Here is an 18,265-nt window from a genome sequence, read left to right on the forward strand (position 1 = left end):
GTAACTCTCATTTTACAGTGGTACAGTGAATTTATACCAGGCATTTATCACTGTAAAAAATTTGATGCAGTTACACTAGTGCCTATTTTTCTCACATAGATAAGCCTTTAGATTCTGACTTTGTTATATTATAATACAAAAGTGACATAGTAAGACTTATATTTAATAGAGAAAACAGGACTCAAACACACTACATATATGGGGCAGTGCCTAGCCAACTGGTCTTAAGCACGTGCTTAATTTAAGCACATTTTAAGTGTTTTGCTAAATGGGGACCAAAGTTATTTGCTTTGAACCACATACCACGTCTGTAGCACAATCTAAAATATCACTCATGCCAGCAGACTCAATGAAGACTATTATTTCACATCCCTGGAATATTGTGAAATTTGACTTTTACAATGAAAGAAAAACCCCCACAAGATTTCACAAACTATTTAAGCACTATGCTTACAGTACACAACATCATGGCATCTAAATTATCTGTGTAGTGCACACTGGCAAAACATAAAAACTGCATGTTGGGTTTTCAGGTGTTCAATATACAAGTGCTATTTTGTTGTTCTTGTGTAGCTTACTGACCACATTGGGGCCCTTCCAGGTCAGTAACCAGATCCAGGTTACAGATGGCAGAGTTTCACGGCACAATGCATTTTACCCTTAACCCTGCTTTATATCCCTTAACCTTCCCTACTCAGAATTGCTCCTGACTGACAGGGCACACAACAGTGCCTTCATCCTTCCTTACTTTGAAACCTCACTGTGACAGAGCCCTAAAGCCTGAGGACAGTCACAGCAGCTAGGACTACTTCAGAGAGCTATCCACGTCCACAAAGTGGATTTACAAATCATTGTTCACCCTTCAGAGAGTTGGAAGAGTCAGCATCACGTTTCCCATTTGTGCCAGCCAACTGAGTAAAAAGCTAAATTTTGGATCCTCGTATCAATCTATTTCTGGGCAAATGTTCCGTTTTCTGTATGGGAATTCTGTACAAAATAACATTGTGCTTATTACTTGTAATTCAAATTATTATCTTCTTCACAGATCTGTAGAATAAGAATTTTAAATTCTACTGAAAACATAGATGATCAAGTCAGATTTTCATAAAGCAGTGTTAAAAAAAGATTATTACGTTGAAGCGATACTGACTGGGATTAGTGTGACTCTTATGAGTGTAAACATATTTGTGAAAGGAGAACTCTGAAGGATGTACCTTAGTATGGCATTCACTTCTGTCATGAGACAACATCTTTATCAAATAAGCATAGCCTGATTCCCATCAAATCCTTTGTCAGCCAGTTAAGAGAATTTCATATTTTTTAAAAAAAGAACAGGAGTACTTGTGGCACCTTAGAGACTAACAAATTTATTATTCATAAGGACTGGGAATGGCTGAGCCATTACAAACATTGAATCTATCTCCCCTTGTAAGTATTCTCACACTTCTTAACTGTCTGTACTGGGCTAGCTTGATTATCACTTCAAAAGTTTTTTTTCTCTTAATTAATTGGCCTCTCAGAGTTGGTAAGACAACTCCCACCTGTTTATGCTCTCTGTATGTGTGTATATATATCTCCTCAATATATGTTCCATTCTATATGCATCCGAAGAAGTGGGCTGTAGTCCACGAAAGCTTATGCTCTAATAAATTTGTTAGTCTCTAAGGTGCCACAAGTACTCCTGTTCTTCTTTTTGCGGATACAGACTAACACGGCTGCTACTCTGAAACCTGTCATATTTTTTAAATGCCTGCATGTTAAATTTTAAATACATATTTGCTTAAAGCATCTAGTATACCTGGGAAGGAAATGTGCCTCCTTTAGTTTACAAAATACAGGCATTTTACACAACTGCATAAACACTTCTCCCACCAGAAGATTAAAAAGTTTAAAGTGGAGGTCATGGATTCTCTCTTATAAATAATATCAAATTTCTAACTTCTCGTGTAATGCATTTTGTTTGTATCTAAACAAAAGAAAGTAACAACCTTTATACAGTTTTAAATTTGTGCTGAAAACTGACAGAGAATTCGAAGTTGAGGAGGTGGGTTAATGAGGCAAAAGAAATAAATGATCCAGGAAAATTCATAAGGGGTGAAATCTTGGTCTTATTGAAGTAAGTGGAATAACCCCCCATTGACTTTGATGGGGCTAGGATTTCACCTAAATTTCTATTTTCTTTGCTTGCTTTTCTGTAAAGGAGTTAGTGCAAGGGGCTCTCAGGTAGCCCAGGAATTACTAGTTTCTTCTTTCTCTGAAAGAGAAGTCACAGGGAAAGCAGAGGAAAATGGAAAGGGAAATGTTCTAGATCTCTCTCTCCTCCTCTCTCTCTAGTAGAGTGATTTATATGTTGAAACTGTAGAGAGAAAGCTAGAAAGTTGTCAAGCCATCAGATCTCCTGAAGCACTAGAATTTCCAGTTATCACATGGGAAAAATGGGCTCACAAGAACAGATTCTAGAGGAGCAAGGATGAAACAGCTTCTCGGAAGTTTTCTTCTTCAAACCTCTGAGTATTGGAGATCAGATAACAGAGGAACACAGTACTAGGGAATGGACCCTTCAATGGAAGAGGATTTCAAATCCATTACTTTTCTAAATGTCTCAAGTTTTGCTGTAATATTGCTGTTTTGCGGTTGAGCTGAGGCACTTAAAGGAGTGGGTCAGACCAATGGTCTATCTAGCCCAGTATCCTGTTTCCACCCATGGCCAATGCTAGGTGCTTCAGAGGGAATGAACAGAACAGGTAATCATTAAGTAATCCATCCCGTTGCCCATTCCCAGCTTCTGGCAAACAGAGGATCCGGACACTACAGAGCATGGTTTTGCATCCCTGCCCATCCTGGCTAATAGCCATTGATGAATCTATCCTCCATGAACTTATCTAGTTCTTTTTTGAAACCCGTTATAGTCTTGGCCTTCACTACAATACTTCCTCTTGTTTGTTTTAAACCTGATGCCTATTAATTTTATTTGGTGACCCCTAGTTCTTGTGTTATGAGAAAGAGTATAACATTTCCTAATCTACATACCAGTCATGATTTTATAGACCTCTATCACCTCCCCCCCTTAGTCATCTCTTTTCCAAGCTGAAAAGACTATCTTATTAATCTCTCCTCCTATGGAAGCCGTTCCATACCCCTACTCATTTTTGTTGCCCTTTTCTGAACCTTTTCCAATTCCAATATATCTTTTTTGAGATGGGGCAACTACATCTGTATGCAGTATTTAAGATGTGGGCATACCATGGATTTATAGAGACAATATATTTTCTGCCTTATTATCTATCCCTTTCTTAATAATGCCCAACAGTCTGTTAGATTTTTTGACTGCTGCTGCACACTGACCAGATGTTTTCCGAGAACTACCCACAATGACTCCAACATCTCTTTCTTGAGTGGTAACAGCTAATTTAGACCCCATCATTTTATATGTATAGTTGGGATTATGTTTTCCAATGTGCATTACTTTGCATTTATCAACATTGAATTTCATCTGCAATTTTGTTGCACAGTCATCCAGTTTTGAGAGATTCCTTTGAAGCTCTTTGCCATCTGTTTGGACTTAACGATCTTGAGTAGTTTTGTATCATCTGCAAATTTTGCCACTTCAGTTTCCCCCCTTTTCCAGATCATTTATGAATATGTTGAACAGTACTGGTCCCAGTACAGGCCCCTGGGGGACAGACACCACTATTTACCTCCCTCCATTCTGAAAACTGACAATTTATTCCTTCCCTTTGTTTCCTATCTTTTAACTATGTCCATGAGAGGACCTTCCCTCTTATCCCACAACAGCTTACTTTCCTTAAGAGCCTTTGGTGAGGTACTTTTTCAAAGGCTTTCTGAAAGTCTAAGTACACTATATCCACTGGATCCCCCTTGTCCACATGCTTGTTGTCCCCTCAAAGAACTGTGTGCTCCTTGAGTGCTCCTTTAGCATCTTGATCGTACAGTGGCCCCACAGGTTATCTAGCAGGTTTCCTGCTTCTGATGTACTTAAAAAAAATTGCTGTTACTTTTTGAGTCTTTGGCTCGCTGTTGTTCAAATTATTTTTTGGCCTTCCTCTTATATGTTTACATTTCACTTGCCAGAGTTTATGCTTCTTTCTAGTTTCTCAATAGGATTTAACTTCCACTTTTTAGAGGATGCCTTTTTCCTCTAACTGCTTCTTTTACTTTGTTGTTTAGCCACGGTGGCACTTTTTTGTTCTTCTTACTATGTTTTTTTTATTTGAAGTATACATTTAAATTGAGCCTTTATTATGGTGTCTTTAAAAAGTTTCCATGCATCTTGCAGGGATTTCACTTTTGGTGCTGTACCTTTTAATTTCTGTTTACCTAAATTCCTCATTTTTGTGTATCATAGAATCATAGAATATCAGGGTTGGAAGGGACCTCAGGAGATCATCTAGTCCAACCTCCTGCTCAAACCAGGACCAATTCCCAACTAAATCATCCCAGCCAGGGCTTTGTCAAGCCTGACCTTAAAAACCTCTAAGGAAGGAGATTCCACCACCTCCCTAGGTGTAGTTCCCCTTTATGAAATTAAATGCTACTGTAGTAGGCTGCTTTAGTTATTCCCTCCCCCACAGGGATGTTAGATTTTATTATGTTATGGTCACTATTACTAAGCAGTTCAGCTATATTCACCTCTTGGACCAGATCCTATACTCCACTTAGGATTAAATCAAGAATTGACTCTCTTCGGGGTTCTAAGACTAGCTACTCCAAGAAGCAGCCATTTAAGGTGTCAATAAACTATTTCTGCATCCCATCCTGATGTGACATGTAGAAGTAATTAGCATTTTTCCTCACATACTGTAGATAAATAAAACTGATTTTTTCCCCTTAGTTCTGCTTTTGTCATGTCTTTTTCTTATGGGAACTGAGTAAACCTGTAAAGAAGGGAGACGTCAGAAACACAAACTCTAAACTTGAGCTCAGAAACTTTTAACTAAAATGTCTGCTACTAGGTAGTTAGGTCTGATCATGTTTCATTTAGTGAACTTTACACGTAGGTTACTAATTTATGGACAGTCACCATCAAAGTGTTCTGGCACTGGCATTGGTTTATTACAGACTGTTTGGGTGTGATCATTTACATGACGTCAGACGGAAATTTAAATGTCCTGGTTTTTGCTGGGTTATAGCCACACATATAGGCTAAAAAGAATCAGTGTGTGTCTATTAAACATTTGCACCATTATCAAAAAGAATTTGGATAGACCTGCAAACCAGGATTTTCAGCAGCTGATGCATACCACTTGCTTTATATTATATCCTTTATTTCTGCCTACTGGTTTCATTACAGATTATGCACTAGCTATGTGAATAATAAGTACTCAATGCAAAAATATCTGCTGACTTCCATTTAAACCCTAAATTTAATGTACACCACCATGACATCATGCTGTGCTATGTTGGTTCATGCTAAAAACTGACTCACACGAGCATTACGTGACGTGATGTACACCTCTACCCCGATATAACGTGACCCGATATAACACGAATTCGGATATAACGCAGTAAAGCAGCGCTCCAGGGGGGTGGGGCTGCACGTTCAGGCAGATCAAAGCAAGTTCAATATAGCATGGTTTCACCTATAACGTGGTAAGATTTTTTGGCTCCTGAGGACAGCATTATATCGGGGTAGAGGTGTATTATAAATGACAGGATATATCATTAATATGAAGTATATTGCTCATGGCACCCAAAAACCCAAGTACCAGATTTTTTTTGTTTTATTTTTAAATATTTTGTGGAACACAGTATTAGGTAATTAACAGATGATGTGCTGCTGGGGGCCAAATACCAGTCCCCTCTGTTTGGTCTGTAAGCTGAACTGAACCACATCTGGAGACATCACATGTGAAGCCAGGCATTGGTACTACCGCTGTGACCACTGCCATATTCCCCAAGAGTTGATATATCTGGCTGATATTTGGGGGCTGTTTTGTACAGTGTCTATGAGTGTGGCCAAAGAGAGGAACCTGTGCTGAGGTAGGAGTGCTTTGGCCTGTAATGAGCGGAGGTCGACTCTTATGAATTCCAAGCATTGTACTACAGATGAGTTGATTTCTAGGCATTGATCTGCAGGCCCAGTTCCGTGAATAAGTCTATTGCGGTTTTGGTAACCTGGCGAGCCTCTTTGAAGATCCGGGCTCTGAGGAGACAATTGTCCAGGTAGGGGTAGATCATGATCCCCCGGGAGTGTAAGTGAGCAGCCACTATTGAGGCAACCTTGGAGAATACTCCTGGAGCTGATGATAGCCCAAAGAGGAGTACTCTGTATTGGTAGTGGTTTTGTCCTAGGGTAAATCTGAGGAAATAGGCATCCTGAAGGTTATGGGCTGAAAACCAGTCTCCACGTTCTAATGCTGGAATAATCATTGCTAGAGTGACCATCTTGAATTTTTGACCTTTAACAAACTTGTTGAGCACTCTGAGGTCTAGTATGGGTCTCCAACCTCCCTTTCTCTTGGGTATTAGGAAATAGCGAGAGTAAAAACCTTTGCCTCAGATGTTGAGATACTGGTTCTATGGCTCCTAACCGAAGGAGGCAATCTATTTCTTGTCTCGAGTGTACTCTCTTGAGAAGGATCCCAGAAGAGGAACAGGGAAGGTGTTGTGGGCAGGGGAGGGAGGTAAAGTGGATGGAATACCCTTTGTGAACAATTTCCAAAACCCATTGGTCTGATGTTATGCATTCCCAGGTGCTGCAGATCATGACGAGACAGTAGCCAAATGGGATGGAGACACTGGTCAGCTGTAGCTTTTGAGGGGAGTTGTCTATCGACACCTTGATCAACATGTCACAATTGGTGTTTGGAGGTGGATGGTCTCTGAGGTTCATAAAAGTGCTGAGTCGGATATTGAGAGGTGTGTGATTGTGTTGGGACTGTGGACTAAATTTCTGTTTTGTCCAGGTGTGTACATCACTAATGAGCAGAGAGTGGCCCTCGAACCTTCAAGGGTATGCAGAGAGGCGTCCATCTTCTCTGCAAAGTGCTTAGTGCCTTCAAAAGGAAGGTCTTTGACAGTCGACTGCACCTCTTTAGGGAAGTCCAAAAGGTGTAACCATGATGCATGTCACATAACCATCACCGTGGAGATGGACCGAGCCGCTGTATTGGCTGCATCGAGGGCAGACTGTAGCACTGTTTTGGCTACTAGCTGTCCTTCCTGGATGATAGCTTTGAACTGGTCATTCTGCGACTCTGGAAGCTGATCAATAAAGCTGTTAAGTTCTGAATAACTGACAGTCATATTTTGTCATTAAGGCTCGATAATTTGCTATTCAAAACTGTAGCATGGCCGAGGAATAGGTTTTCCTCCCGAAGAGTTCCAAGCACTTCCAAACCCTATCACAGGGGTGGATCTCATTTGGTACGGACAGCCCCAGGAGTTTACCACGTCGATGACGATGAGGTTGGGGAAGGATGGGAGAAAAGTAATTCTGTCTCCATAACCAGAACGTCATATTTTTTATTGGCCCACTTACAGATAGGCATCACCGATGTCCATAGGGACACTGCTCGAAGAACTAAAAAGGACATTGTGCACGTTAACTCCTTTTCTCAGCCACATCCCCAAAAAGGTAACCTAAGCCATCATTCTGGTGGCTCTCCCCCACATAGCCTCTCTCTCTCTGGCGGCCTTCAGGGGATGGAGAGTGGAACAAAATTCCCCCCAAGACACTGTTTCTCCCTGTATTCTCCTTTGAACTCAGAGGAGAAACAAAGACCTTCTCCGGAGCTTAAAGGGGGAAAGAGTCAAGATTCATTATGGCAGACTCATCCATGTTCTATAAAGAGCTTAAGAAAAACATCTGATTCTCACAGGTAGGCCTGGGAAGAGAGCTGAAAGAGAGGTTTATCATCATCATCTCGGGTTCTAAACATTGTCCAAATTTGTATGCCATGGTATTCCCCCAGTGCTAACACAACCCTTTAGAATGAAAAAACTCAACACACAGGTTTGTGGTACTATAAGAACACAGTAGATCTACTAAAGTACTATGCATGATTACAATATAGTTGCCTTTGAATTTCACAGGGTAATAAATGCAGGATCTACCATGAGTTTGCGAGAGCTCTTATCAGTTTTTGAAAGTAATTTAATTAAATTATTTAACTAATTACTTTAAACAAAAATGCTGCAGGAAAAAATGAAGTCTCTTTAGATTTGATGTATCTTCTCAGCTTAATTAACACAAGCTTTTCTTGGTTTAATTTGCACTTAATAAGCAGGAACTTTACTCAATTTGCTAATTACTACATTTTCAAGCTGTTTTCTTGAAATAGATGCCAGCCTACCACACTAGGAACCCAAATTTCCGTAGTTACCTCGAATTACATAATTGTCCAGAGCCTCTTCCATTCTTTGCAATGCTTCAGCTCTATCAGAGCCATATGTAATTAGCTAAAAACAAAGGTATTTAGTCAGCTATAAAAATTCAGTTTTAACTTCTGAAATGATATAATTTTCTTTAAAAAAACTTCACAGATCATATGTTTAGATATTCCATTTACAGAAATCATTTTGCACATTTTACTGTCTGTCTACTGGAGCACTTCCCCAAAACAAGAGAGAGGCCTCTCAACCCTCTGGCATCCAGATACAGGTTTTTTTCTTTATATGAGTTAAGCATATCTATATCTGGCTCTCTCTTCTTCTTAGAGTCACACAAAAAATTCGATTAAACATCAGGAACTCTGACTGTGAATTTTTGTATTTCTTAAGATTTTGTTTTCTTGTAAGTTTAATTCTTGGCGTTTTAAAACACTAACTATAAAGTCCTTGTAGCAATTTTACCCTTAAATAACTGGAATGTACCCTCAAACTTTAACTCCTATTTAACATTTTTTATCAGGAATTACGGCCCTCTAATTTCACAGAAAAATCAAACAAAGTTAGATTGACATGGCATAAGTCTGTGAGACTGCAGGCCGTAGTTTAAAATACCTTTAGGAATCAGAAAACATAACAAGAACAATAAAAAACAAGTAAAAGGGTGAATTAATTTCTGTGAGATCAGAAACAACAAGGAGTCTGGTGGCACCTTAAAGACTAACAGATTTATTTGGGCATAAGCTTTCGTGGGTAAAAACCTCACTTCTTCAGATGTATAGGTTTTTACCCATGAAAGCTTATGCCCAAATAAATCTGTTAGTCTTTAAGGTGCCACCAGACTCCTTGTTGTTTCTGTAGATACAGACTAACACGGCTACCCCCTGATACTTGACACCATGTGAGATCAGACATATTTGTAAATTTTCTTCCAGATTAAGCTTCATTTTCAATATAGCCTCTTTTCTCTCATGTTTCCTTTATGCACATCACATCCAGCAGCTTTGAAATATTGGCTCATTACTAAAAAATCTCTCATTTAAAAATTTTGTATCTAAAACTAGTATTTCATATATTAAAACGTTAAAAAAATATCAACTTACTTTTGAGATCATGGGATCATAATAAATGCTAATATCACTTCCTTCTTGTATGCCACTGTCAACACGTACCTTCAAAAAATAAAAAAGGAGCAAATATAATTTCACAGTGGAACAAAAACCAAGTTTTGACCTCATAGAGGACATACATCTCATACTTTTAAACCTAACAAGTTTCATGAGAAGATAAAATATTCTTTTCACCAAGGGCTAGAAAATCCCCTCCCACTTCCCCCTTGTGGGAAAAATACCTATGAATTACTCTCCTCTTAAAAAAAACATGAATGCAAACTGTTAGCCAAAGTCACTTTTTTCTTGTAAAATCCAGAGCAACCAGATTTGGGTTTTGATCACTCTATCAATTTATAGTGGTTTATACAACTCTAAATCTGAACTCTCAATGCAACCAATGCTGACTTAATTACTGCAATAAAATACACTTGTAATTATTCACCAACTGACACCTGGCATGAAAGATGCCCCTTGTAATCGCATCTTTTCTGAGTATGTATGTAATCACATCCCTTGTGTCCCACTATAGCCCTTCTGAGGGCTCCAGTGGGGACACAACTAAGGCTCATTCAGCAGGAACTTTGGAGCTCTGCTTATCAGCTCTATAGGAATACTAGTCTTGTAGCTTTCATGTCTGTAACACTTTCCTTTTCTGCCTCACCCTCTCGACTGTAAAACATTTTTTTTTCTGTTGCTGCTGTACCCCTGGGTGTTTAATGTTTACACAGCTTTTTCCATGGCTTTGCTTTGTAAGGACACAGCCCCAATTAAAGCTCTGATTCCGCAATTTTCATAGGGAAAAAATAGCACAAGTTCAAAAATTTCTTTTGAAGAAACTGATTGCTGTTAACCAGCCAACAAGTCAGTTAGTATATTGCTGATTCTTGTTTTCATCTCTCAGTTTGATTTCACCAGTGAGACATTGAGGTTAGCCATATAAAACTTTTAAAATGAGCAATTTCTGGGAAATAAATATTTATTAAATTGTTGCTGTTGAACTCTGGAATCTAAAGCACTTTAGTGTTTTTTTAATCAAAGTAATTCAAGACTGATAAATGCATCCCAGTGATCTTAAGGACAGAGGAATCCAATTGAAGTTGCTGAAACCACCAGGGCTTTGATATTTTACATTGTAAAGGGGGTGGCAAGTGGGACCTAGAAACTCACTTAAATCTCCACCTGTGGGAAGGAATCTTTCTAATAAACAGCAGCTCATCTGATTGCAGCAAGGCAAAAAAAGGTCAACACAACGGCTGTTAGGCCTTTAATATTTTAATTTAAGCAATTACCAAGGGACCACATGTAGAACCTCTTGTCTAAAGAATCCACATGAGGACAGGATGATGACTTTATTATCCAAATAACCTAAAAGATATCCCAGCAGCTTTATTCTCTTTCTTCAATGACAACTACATCCTAACATGGGTTTAATGATCATTTTCTTTTTTAAACACTTTAATTGAATATTTATTAATATACACGTAATATATTTGTATTTGCAGTTCAACAGCACCTTCATTATAAGAAATCAAGATGCTTTATAAACAATTAGTTAGCCCTACAACAGAACTGTGAGGTAAATGGCATTATCATCCCCATTTTACAGATGATGAGGAAGGGCAAGGTCACAAAGGAAATATATAGCAGGAAATTCAGATTTCCTGATTCCCATTCTTATAACTATTAAGGCATCCTTCCTCTCTGTACAGGTACATACATACATACATGAATGAATACATCCATGCACAGAGATAAGAAAGAACTAGTAAGATATCTAGTCCATCCCACTGCCAGTCAAGACTGTTCCCTAGAGGCAGCATATTGCTTCTTGTACGGCACAATACATACACATATACAACATGTAGCATACCTGTGTACATATTCTAATAATACATGGCATTTATATAGCACTTTTCATGTCCAAAGCAACAAACAAATGTAAAGTAATTAATCCTCACAACATCTCTGTGAGGTATACAAATATTATTATCCCAATTTTACAATGAGAAAACATATAAAGAAAGGCCAAATTCAGATGTGAAATAAGCAGATGCAACTGTAAATAGGAGTAGGCACTGTTTATGCCAGTGCTGATTTTGGCCAAAAGAAGTTCAGCGATCGGCTGTTAGTGGAAGAACCAGGATTAGAAATCAGAACTTCCTGGCTCCCCATTACATGCTTAGTGCACTAAACAATGCTTCCACTGTATATACTGTATACACAAACTTATACGTAATGTACTTGGGTATATCCACACTAAATTTAATTTAAAAATTCAAATATACTGAAAAACAAGGAACTAAAAAAAGGTTCTTGAAAATTTGCTTTATAATTTCATAAAATTATGAAAAAAAGTACCTGGGGCCAGTTTGTATATAATAAAAGCTTTCATTCCTTCTAAAATTTATTCTTCATAAAATAAACACAGAAAAGCTATATAAAAATGACAAACTGATAGCAGAAAGGAAATAATTTTACCATTTTCAATTCTCTGTTGTGCTTAGGTATATCGGGGGCTGATAACAATAGGTGATCCTGTAAACTATAGTGTGCAAAACTGGATATAACAGAAACCTTTATTTTAAAGATCCTTGCTCTAGTGTGTTTATCTTGATAGCTAATAGTAATACTTATTGTAATCCTTATTAGCATTACTTTTACTTAATGTTTTTCCTTTTCTCAGTATTTAAAAAGAATACTACAGGGATTATACAAGTCAAGATCCTTTCATAGCCCAAACAGTTCCAGTGGTGTAGTATAGTGGTGCGATTGTATATTACTATATTATAATGTTAGGTGCTCTAGGAAAAACATAGAATCATAGAAGATTAGGGTTGGAAGAGACCTCAGGAGGTCATCTAGTCCAACCCCAACTAAATCATCCCACCCAGGGCTGTGTCAAACTGGGCCTTAAAAACCTCTACTGATGGAGATTCCACCACCTCCCTAGGTAACCCATTCCAGTGCTTCACCACCCTCCTAGTGAAATAGTGGGATATTTTCCCAATATCCAACCTAGACCTCCTCCACTGCAACTTGAGACCATTGCTTCTTGTTCTGTCATCTGCCACCATGAGAACAGTCTAGCTCCATCCCCTTTGGAGCCCCACTTCAGGTAGTTGAAGGCTGCTATCAAATCCCCCCTCACTCTTCTCTTCTGCAGACTAAATAAGCCCAGTTCCCTCAGACTCTCCTCATAACCTCTGGCTCCAATCCTGCAATGAACAGTGCACTGGCACACCACTTTGCCAGCATGAAGTCCTACTAACTTATGCACCCAGAGTTCCACCCATACACAGTTCACTGCAATACTGGGGTCTAAGAGACAGACAGACCTACTCCACCCTCCTCAGACTTCAGAGCCCAAGCTCCAGCCCCAACTTCAATGTGCTGTCTTCACAGCTATTTTGAGAGCTCTAGCATAAGCCCCATTAGCCCAACTCTGTTGACTTGAGCTGGGAAGCTCACTCCCACCGACTATGTCAACATCAGCACCCTTAAAGAATGGATTGTTGATCACATTAGCGAAGAATGGCTTTGGAGCTCTTCAAATCTTAATGCCAACTGCAGTACAGTCAGTTTGTTACAACATGCAAGAGTAATAAGTTTCTACTGTCACAAACTTGATGATACTTATTTCTTTGTAATTACCTCATTTTAAGCTTTTTTTTAATAATCGAATACTCACTAGCCCTAAAAATCATACTCTGAACTAGCAGCTGGTACATTTAAAAGTTATTACAATCTCAAACCCAGTATAGAATTCTTAGAGCATAGGAAAAACATTTCCCCAATGCCGCGTCTTCCTAACTTTCCTAGTCGCTTTTCTACTTCCCCATCAACCCACCCATCCACACACCCGTACCTCCTTTAATTTGAAAAACAACCAAACTAATTTAAAATCACATTTGTAAGATGCCATGACTGAGACCTTCTATGCCAAATTTTAGCTCAGAGCAAATTTTTACAGACAACTTATTATCTTTTGAAAACAGGAATTTATAAAAGAAATGGTGAAGCACCAATAGCTTCAATATAATATCCAAATTCTTCAGTCAAATCAATTTTATTCTTAATTATGTGACATCCTCAGAAGACAAATTAATCTCCAGTACTGCACATTTTCTGCTGCTACAGAGGAACAGACCAAAAATATGGTTTGCTAAATAAAAATAGAACAGCTTTTTTTTAATAAGACAACGAGAGTAAACAGAAAGAAAACAGCCCAGCTACTCTGTATGAGATCCTCAAACCATTTCTCTGAAGCCTCCAGCATAATTAAAATTTCTTTCTTCAGTACCACGATGGGCCACGTGAAGCTATCAGCCGTCTCCCACCCTTCATTTTCAATTCACCTCTCCCCCTAAGCACAACTCCCAGCCCGCCCTGTATACCTGACAAGTGACAGCCCAATCTGATTAAATGCTTGCAAGGGAGGGGACTTGTGGGCCTCCATGACAGGCCAAAAGTGATCACCATGGAGATACATAATTACAGCTGTCAACGCGTCTACTGTCCTGCTGGCATCAATTTGATTGCTCCCAGCAATAATGATAGACAAAGCTTGGTGTGCACTCTCCTGCACCCAATCACTTTATCTGTTCCGTGGTCCATTTAGCTGACATGCAACATTCACACAAGCAAATAACAGCAGTAAGCAGAACATTTAAGGCATTTTAATTGTTTTTTCTTTCTATGGATGGCTCACAAGCGCAAATGTTATTACATAAAACTCCTGCTGCAACATTAATTGAAGAAAGATTTGGTGGGACAAAGACTGTAGGGGGTATAGTTTGTCCATTATCACTTGTACTTTCAACAGGTCTCACGTTTGGAAAATTGCAAATTGCAAAAACTTGCAAGGGCAAAATGTTTGACATCCTGTTAGCTATTACAACATGGTAAAAATGTCTAACAACCACTAGAGTAATCATTATAAATTCTTATTAAATACACTCTTTGTTTCATTAAAAAAAATGTTTAGATACATCCCATGATGTATGTTTTCTTATCTTCTATTTAACGTTACATAATGCCTGTTAAATCTTTACAATTTTTTCTTCTGCTTTCAGGCTTTGAACACAGCATGAAGCCTTGAAGCCCAGAAAGGGTCAGGTCCCTTTAGAAAGCATATGGGCAAAAACAATTTAAGAAGTGAAATAAATCATATATCCAATAACATCTCCAAATTTAGGATTCCTCCTGTAATCTTTCACTATTTTCCATGCAAGTAATCACACTGAATAATCATATTCACAGATGGTATAGTCTTGTCCTTCCACCAGCTGACACAGTGGATTTATTACTTATTACTTTGATTATACAAAAAGGAGATGTCCCTGTTCTTTTATTGGAGCAAAAAACTGTTAAGCAGCCACTCTGCATAGTTAGACTATGTTTAATAATCACTTTTCTTCAATTGTAACAAACGGCATTTGCTTTTTAAAGGCTGCGAATTTGAATAGCAGTCCAGCTTCTCTTTGGAGTATTCAGTCCTTTGCAGTTAAAGAGTTAATTCAACATCTGATTATGCTATTTGCTCTACAGCATATTTTTATTTGAGGCTTGTTTGAAAGGATTAAACAGAACAAAACTTTATAGCTTTATAGTCCAATTTGGTTAGTACTGTATTTTTTATCTTATCTTAAATTAGCACAAATAATAGTATTAACCACCTTTAACAAATGATAGAAACTAAGGGCCTGATTGTCAGAGGGACTAAGCACCTGTGAAGATCTGAAGTTCCCAGCACCTACAAAAATCAGAGCCCAGGTCACTTACATTGGACACATGTAGTGGTTCTTGGTATTGAGACAATCTACCAATAGATGGCAGACCGAAAGATTTGTAGGGATCCTGAAATGAAGGTAAAACATGAGAAAGCATTAATGTAGAGACATTACATACAGGAAACAAGGTTAAGTAGTTGCAAAATTAACAGCTTCTACCACTTCTATTTTGATTAACATTCTGTTTCCGGAATTACTTATTGTTGGGCCATTTTCCCTTTTTCCACTGAAGAATTGGAACATTTATTAAAACCTCATCTTTCTGAAATGCAATTATTAAAGCAGAAAAGAGTATTTCTTCCCAGTCTTTATAGTATCAACTCCTCAGCCATCTTCAAGCTTTGGTATTTTGGGGCAGGGGGGGAGGGAGGGATGACATAAAAGAAGTTTTTCAAAGGCAAAATTGGTAGTTAGGAGCTGAACTCCCTTTGACTTTCCATGTGAATTGGGTCCTTTGTGCCTTTAAAAATCTCGCAAATAAAACTACTTACAAACTTATCAGTACAGCAAATTCTGTGGTGAACAGAACAACATAGACACGGTGAAACAGGATTCTGTTGTTCAAACTCCTTTAATATTCATAGATGGTTGAGCAAAAATTCTGAATACCAACCACCTTACTAAAGCCATACTAATACTCAATGCACACTTTGTATCATTCAAATCACAAATACATTTATTCTTCATCCAAATAGTCATATACATCCTGTAATGAGCAGAACAAGCAACAAACTACTGTGTCATGAAAAATAAAGAAAGGGGGACAAGAGAAATTAAGATGTCTTGGGCAATAAAAGCAGCAATAGTCAAATGGGAAAAAACATACCAAGATGCTGATTTTATTCTTTTTTTTTGGTAAAGATTGCCTAGAGTATTAACATTCTTAAAACAAAATGAAGACCGCTGAATATCATTCATTCAATAGACAAGTCTAAATTTCCAAATATCAAAAACAATGCTAATAACACATTAACTTACAATACCAGTCTCAGTCGTGCTTAAAAAGAGAATTTTTTTAATTCAGGATTTTTATTATTTTTTTTTGCTGTTACTATGAAGAGTCATAATGTAACTGTGCACTTATGGTTTTGAAATTCACTTTCCAAATTGGCCATATAAAGCAAATGTAGCTACAGAGGAGCAAACATCCTTCCTGAACTATTAACAAATGCCTCAGTACCATTAAAAGTTTGGCAACTTACAAAATTTTAGCCAAATATTTAAGCCAAAAGGTTTAAGAAAAACGTGGAGGTGAGCCAACCTGAAGTACTGGTTAATAATTCAGAAGAAAATGAAATACAGCCCAATCATCATATTAAATTTAGGCTGAAAATATGCCGTGAACTTCCTTTGAAATTATTATTGGCTACTTGCAGGAGATACATTTTTAGAAGAACCTATGTGGCAATAATTTTGGTCTCAGGCTATTCTTTTGAATTACAACATAAAAATCCACATAAAACTTTTTTTAATCCGTTGTGTTACATACAGTAAATCACAAATCTCAAATTATAAACCTTGACTTCACCTTGGTGCCTATCTACACCTGGGTATTACTGCTCCACATACAGCCTCCCACCCCTTACCACTTATTTTACCTCAGCATAAACTCGACATTCAACCGCCCAGCCGTTGATGGGAATATCAGCTTGTTTGTGCCTGAGAGGGTAACCCTTAGCAACACGGATCATTTCTTGGACTAGGTCCAGGCCAGTAATGCATTCTGTGATGGGATGTTCAACCTGCAAGGTCAAGAACTGACAGTCAGTAGGTAACAAAAACAACCAAAAAACCCTATCATAAACAAATACAGATAAACAACGATATCACCAGCCAAAAATGGGAAAAGGGTTAATTTCCAACTCTGGGCTTTCTTCACCAAACCAAACTGAAGAGTCAAGCAAAACCAAAAGAAAAAACAAACCAGAATCCCATACACACAACAGTAACCATCTTCTTTTGAAAAAAACCTAAATAAAATAAATAAGCAATTTGTAAATACAATAACTAAGCACAAGGAGTAAAAGCAAAACTACAAAAAAATATGGAAGTATGTTTTATTTTTTACAACATAATGGTATTTGTTGCAGATGTGTTAGTTTCTTGTTTGTTTGGAAGTATAAAGGAGGAGGACTCATTTTTAATCTAGCAATGTAATGTATTTTAACTGAAATCCTCAAAGTAGCTGATAATCAACCCATTCTGCTACACTTAACATGGCATGTACAGGAGCAGCTTACGATTTTCCATAGAGCTAGTCTACCCTAAATCTCACCCATTCGCCTGCTTTCACTAACCTGTCCTGACAAGCAACCAGATTAGCGTAATCTTACATCAGCGCAGTGTAGCAGAAATGAGCAGATGGATCCTTCAGTTTTTTTCCCTCCAGACTTATCTGTGTAGTGCTTAGCAGGCACAATAGCTGGGCTGGACCAGTCGAGTCACTCTGCTCTCTCAGCAAATTGCTGCTAACGGCTTTGGATGATGCTGTCATGGGAATACCCATCATTCACACTAAAGCTGGGTCGGACTGGGTGCGTGTGCAAACTTACGCGCACGCACACACACGTGGTTTTTTATGTGGTTGTAAACTGAAAATGTTTATTAACTTACAGCAATCTCTAACGATTGTGGAAAAGTTGTGAAATGAAAGCACCCAAAGAAGATGGGTTATGGTCCTACTATGTAGACACAAACAAAGACACATACTATATTAGCATGTGATACACACAATGAGAGCATTAGAACGTCCCAAGTAAAAAATATGACAGAACTGCCATTTTTATTACAACATGTTTTTGTTCTAGGGGTCAAATATCTTAAGAAAATGCACTTCACAATGAGATGTCATATTATATACATTTTATGACACAGGAAAAGGTCAATGAACAAACTAGTTGTCTTCCTTACTTCAAGTACACTAATTGAAGGAAAACAGTTAATCATTATAATAATCTTGTGGTTTATCAGAGCAAGAAGATGCACTGGTCTTTAAAAAAAAATTGCTTTATAAAA

The 18,265-nt window shown here is 38.0% G+C and overlaps 1 protein-coding gene across 1 annotated transcript in view; it reads right to left on the minus strand.

The window, feature by feature from the left end:
* Nucleotides 1–18,265, minus strand: part of PCCA (propionyl-CoA carboxylase subunit alpha) — a 384,189-nt gene that overhangs the window by 190,284 nt on the left and 175,640 nt on the right. Inside the window, exons 13-16 of the mRNA XM_034758211.1 lie at nucleotides 16,849–16,992; nucleotides 15,243–15,317; nucleotides 9,453–9,521; nucleotides 8,346–8,421 (exon numbers count right to left, since the gene is read on the minus strand). Of these exons, the coding sequence (XP_034614102.1) occupies nucleotides 8,346–8,421; nucleotides 9,453–9,521; nucleotides 15,243–15,317; nucleotides 16,849–16,992 (364 nt within the window). The remainder of the gene's footprint in view (nucleotides 1–8,345; nucleotides 8,422–9,452; nucleotides 9,522–15,242; nucleotides 15,318–16,848; nucleotides 16,993–18,265) is intronic.

Source organism: Trachemys scripta, chromosome 1 (assembly GCF_013100865.1).
Source record: "Trachemys scripta elegans isolate TJP31775 chromosome 1, CAS_Tse_1.0, whole genome shotgun sequence".
Taxonomy (NCBI): Eukaryota; Metazoa; Chordata; order Testudines; family Emydidae; genus Trachemys; species Trachemys scripta.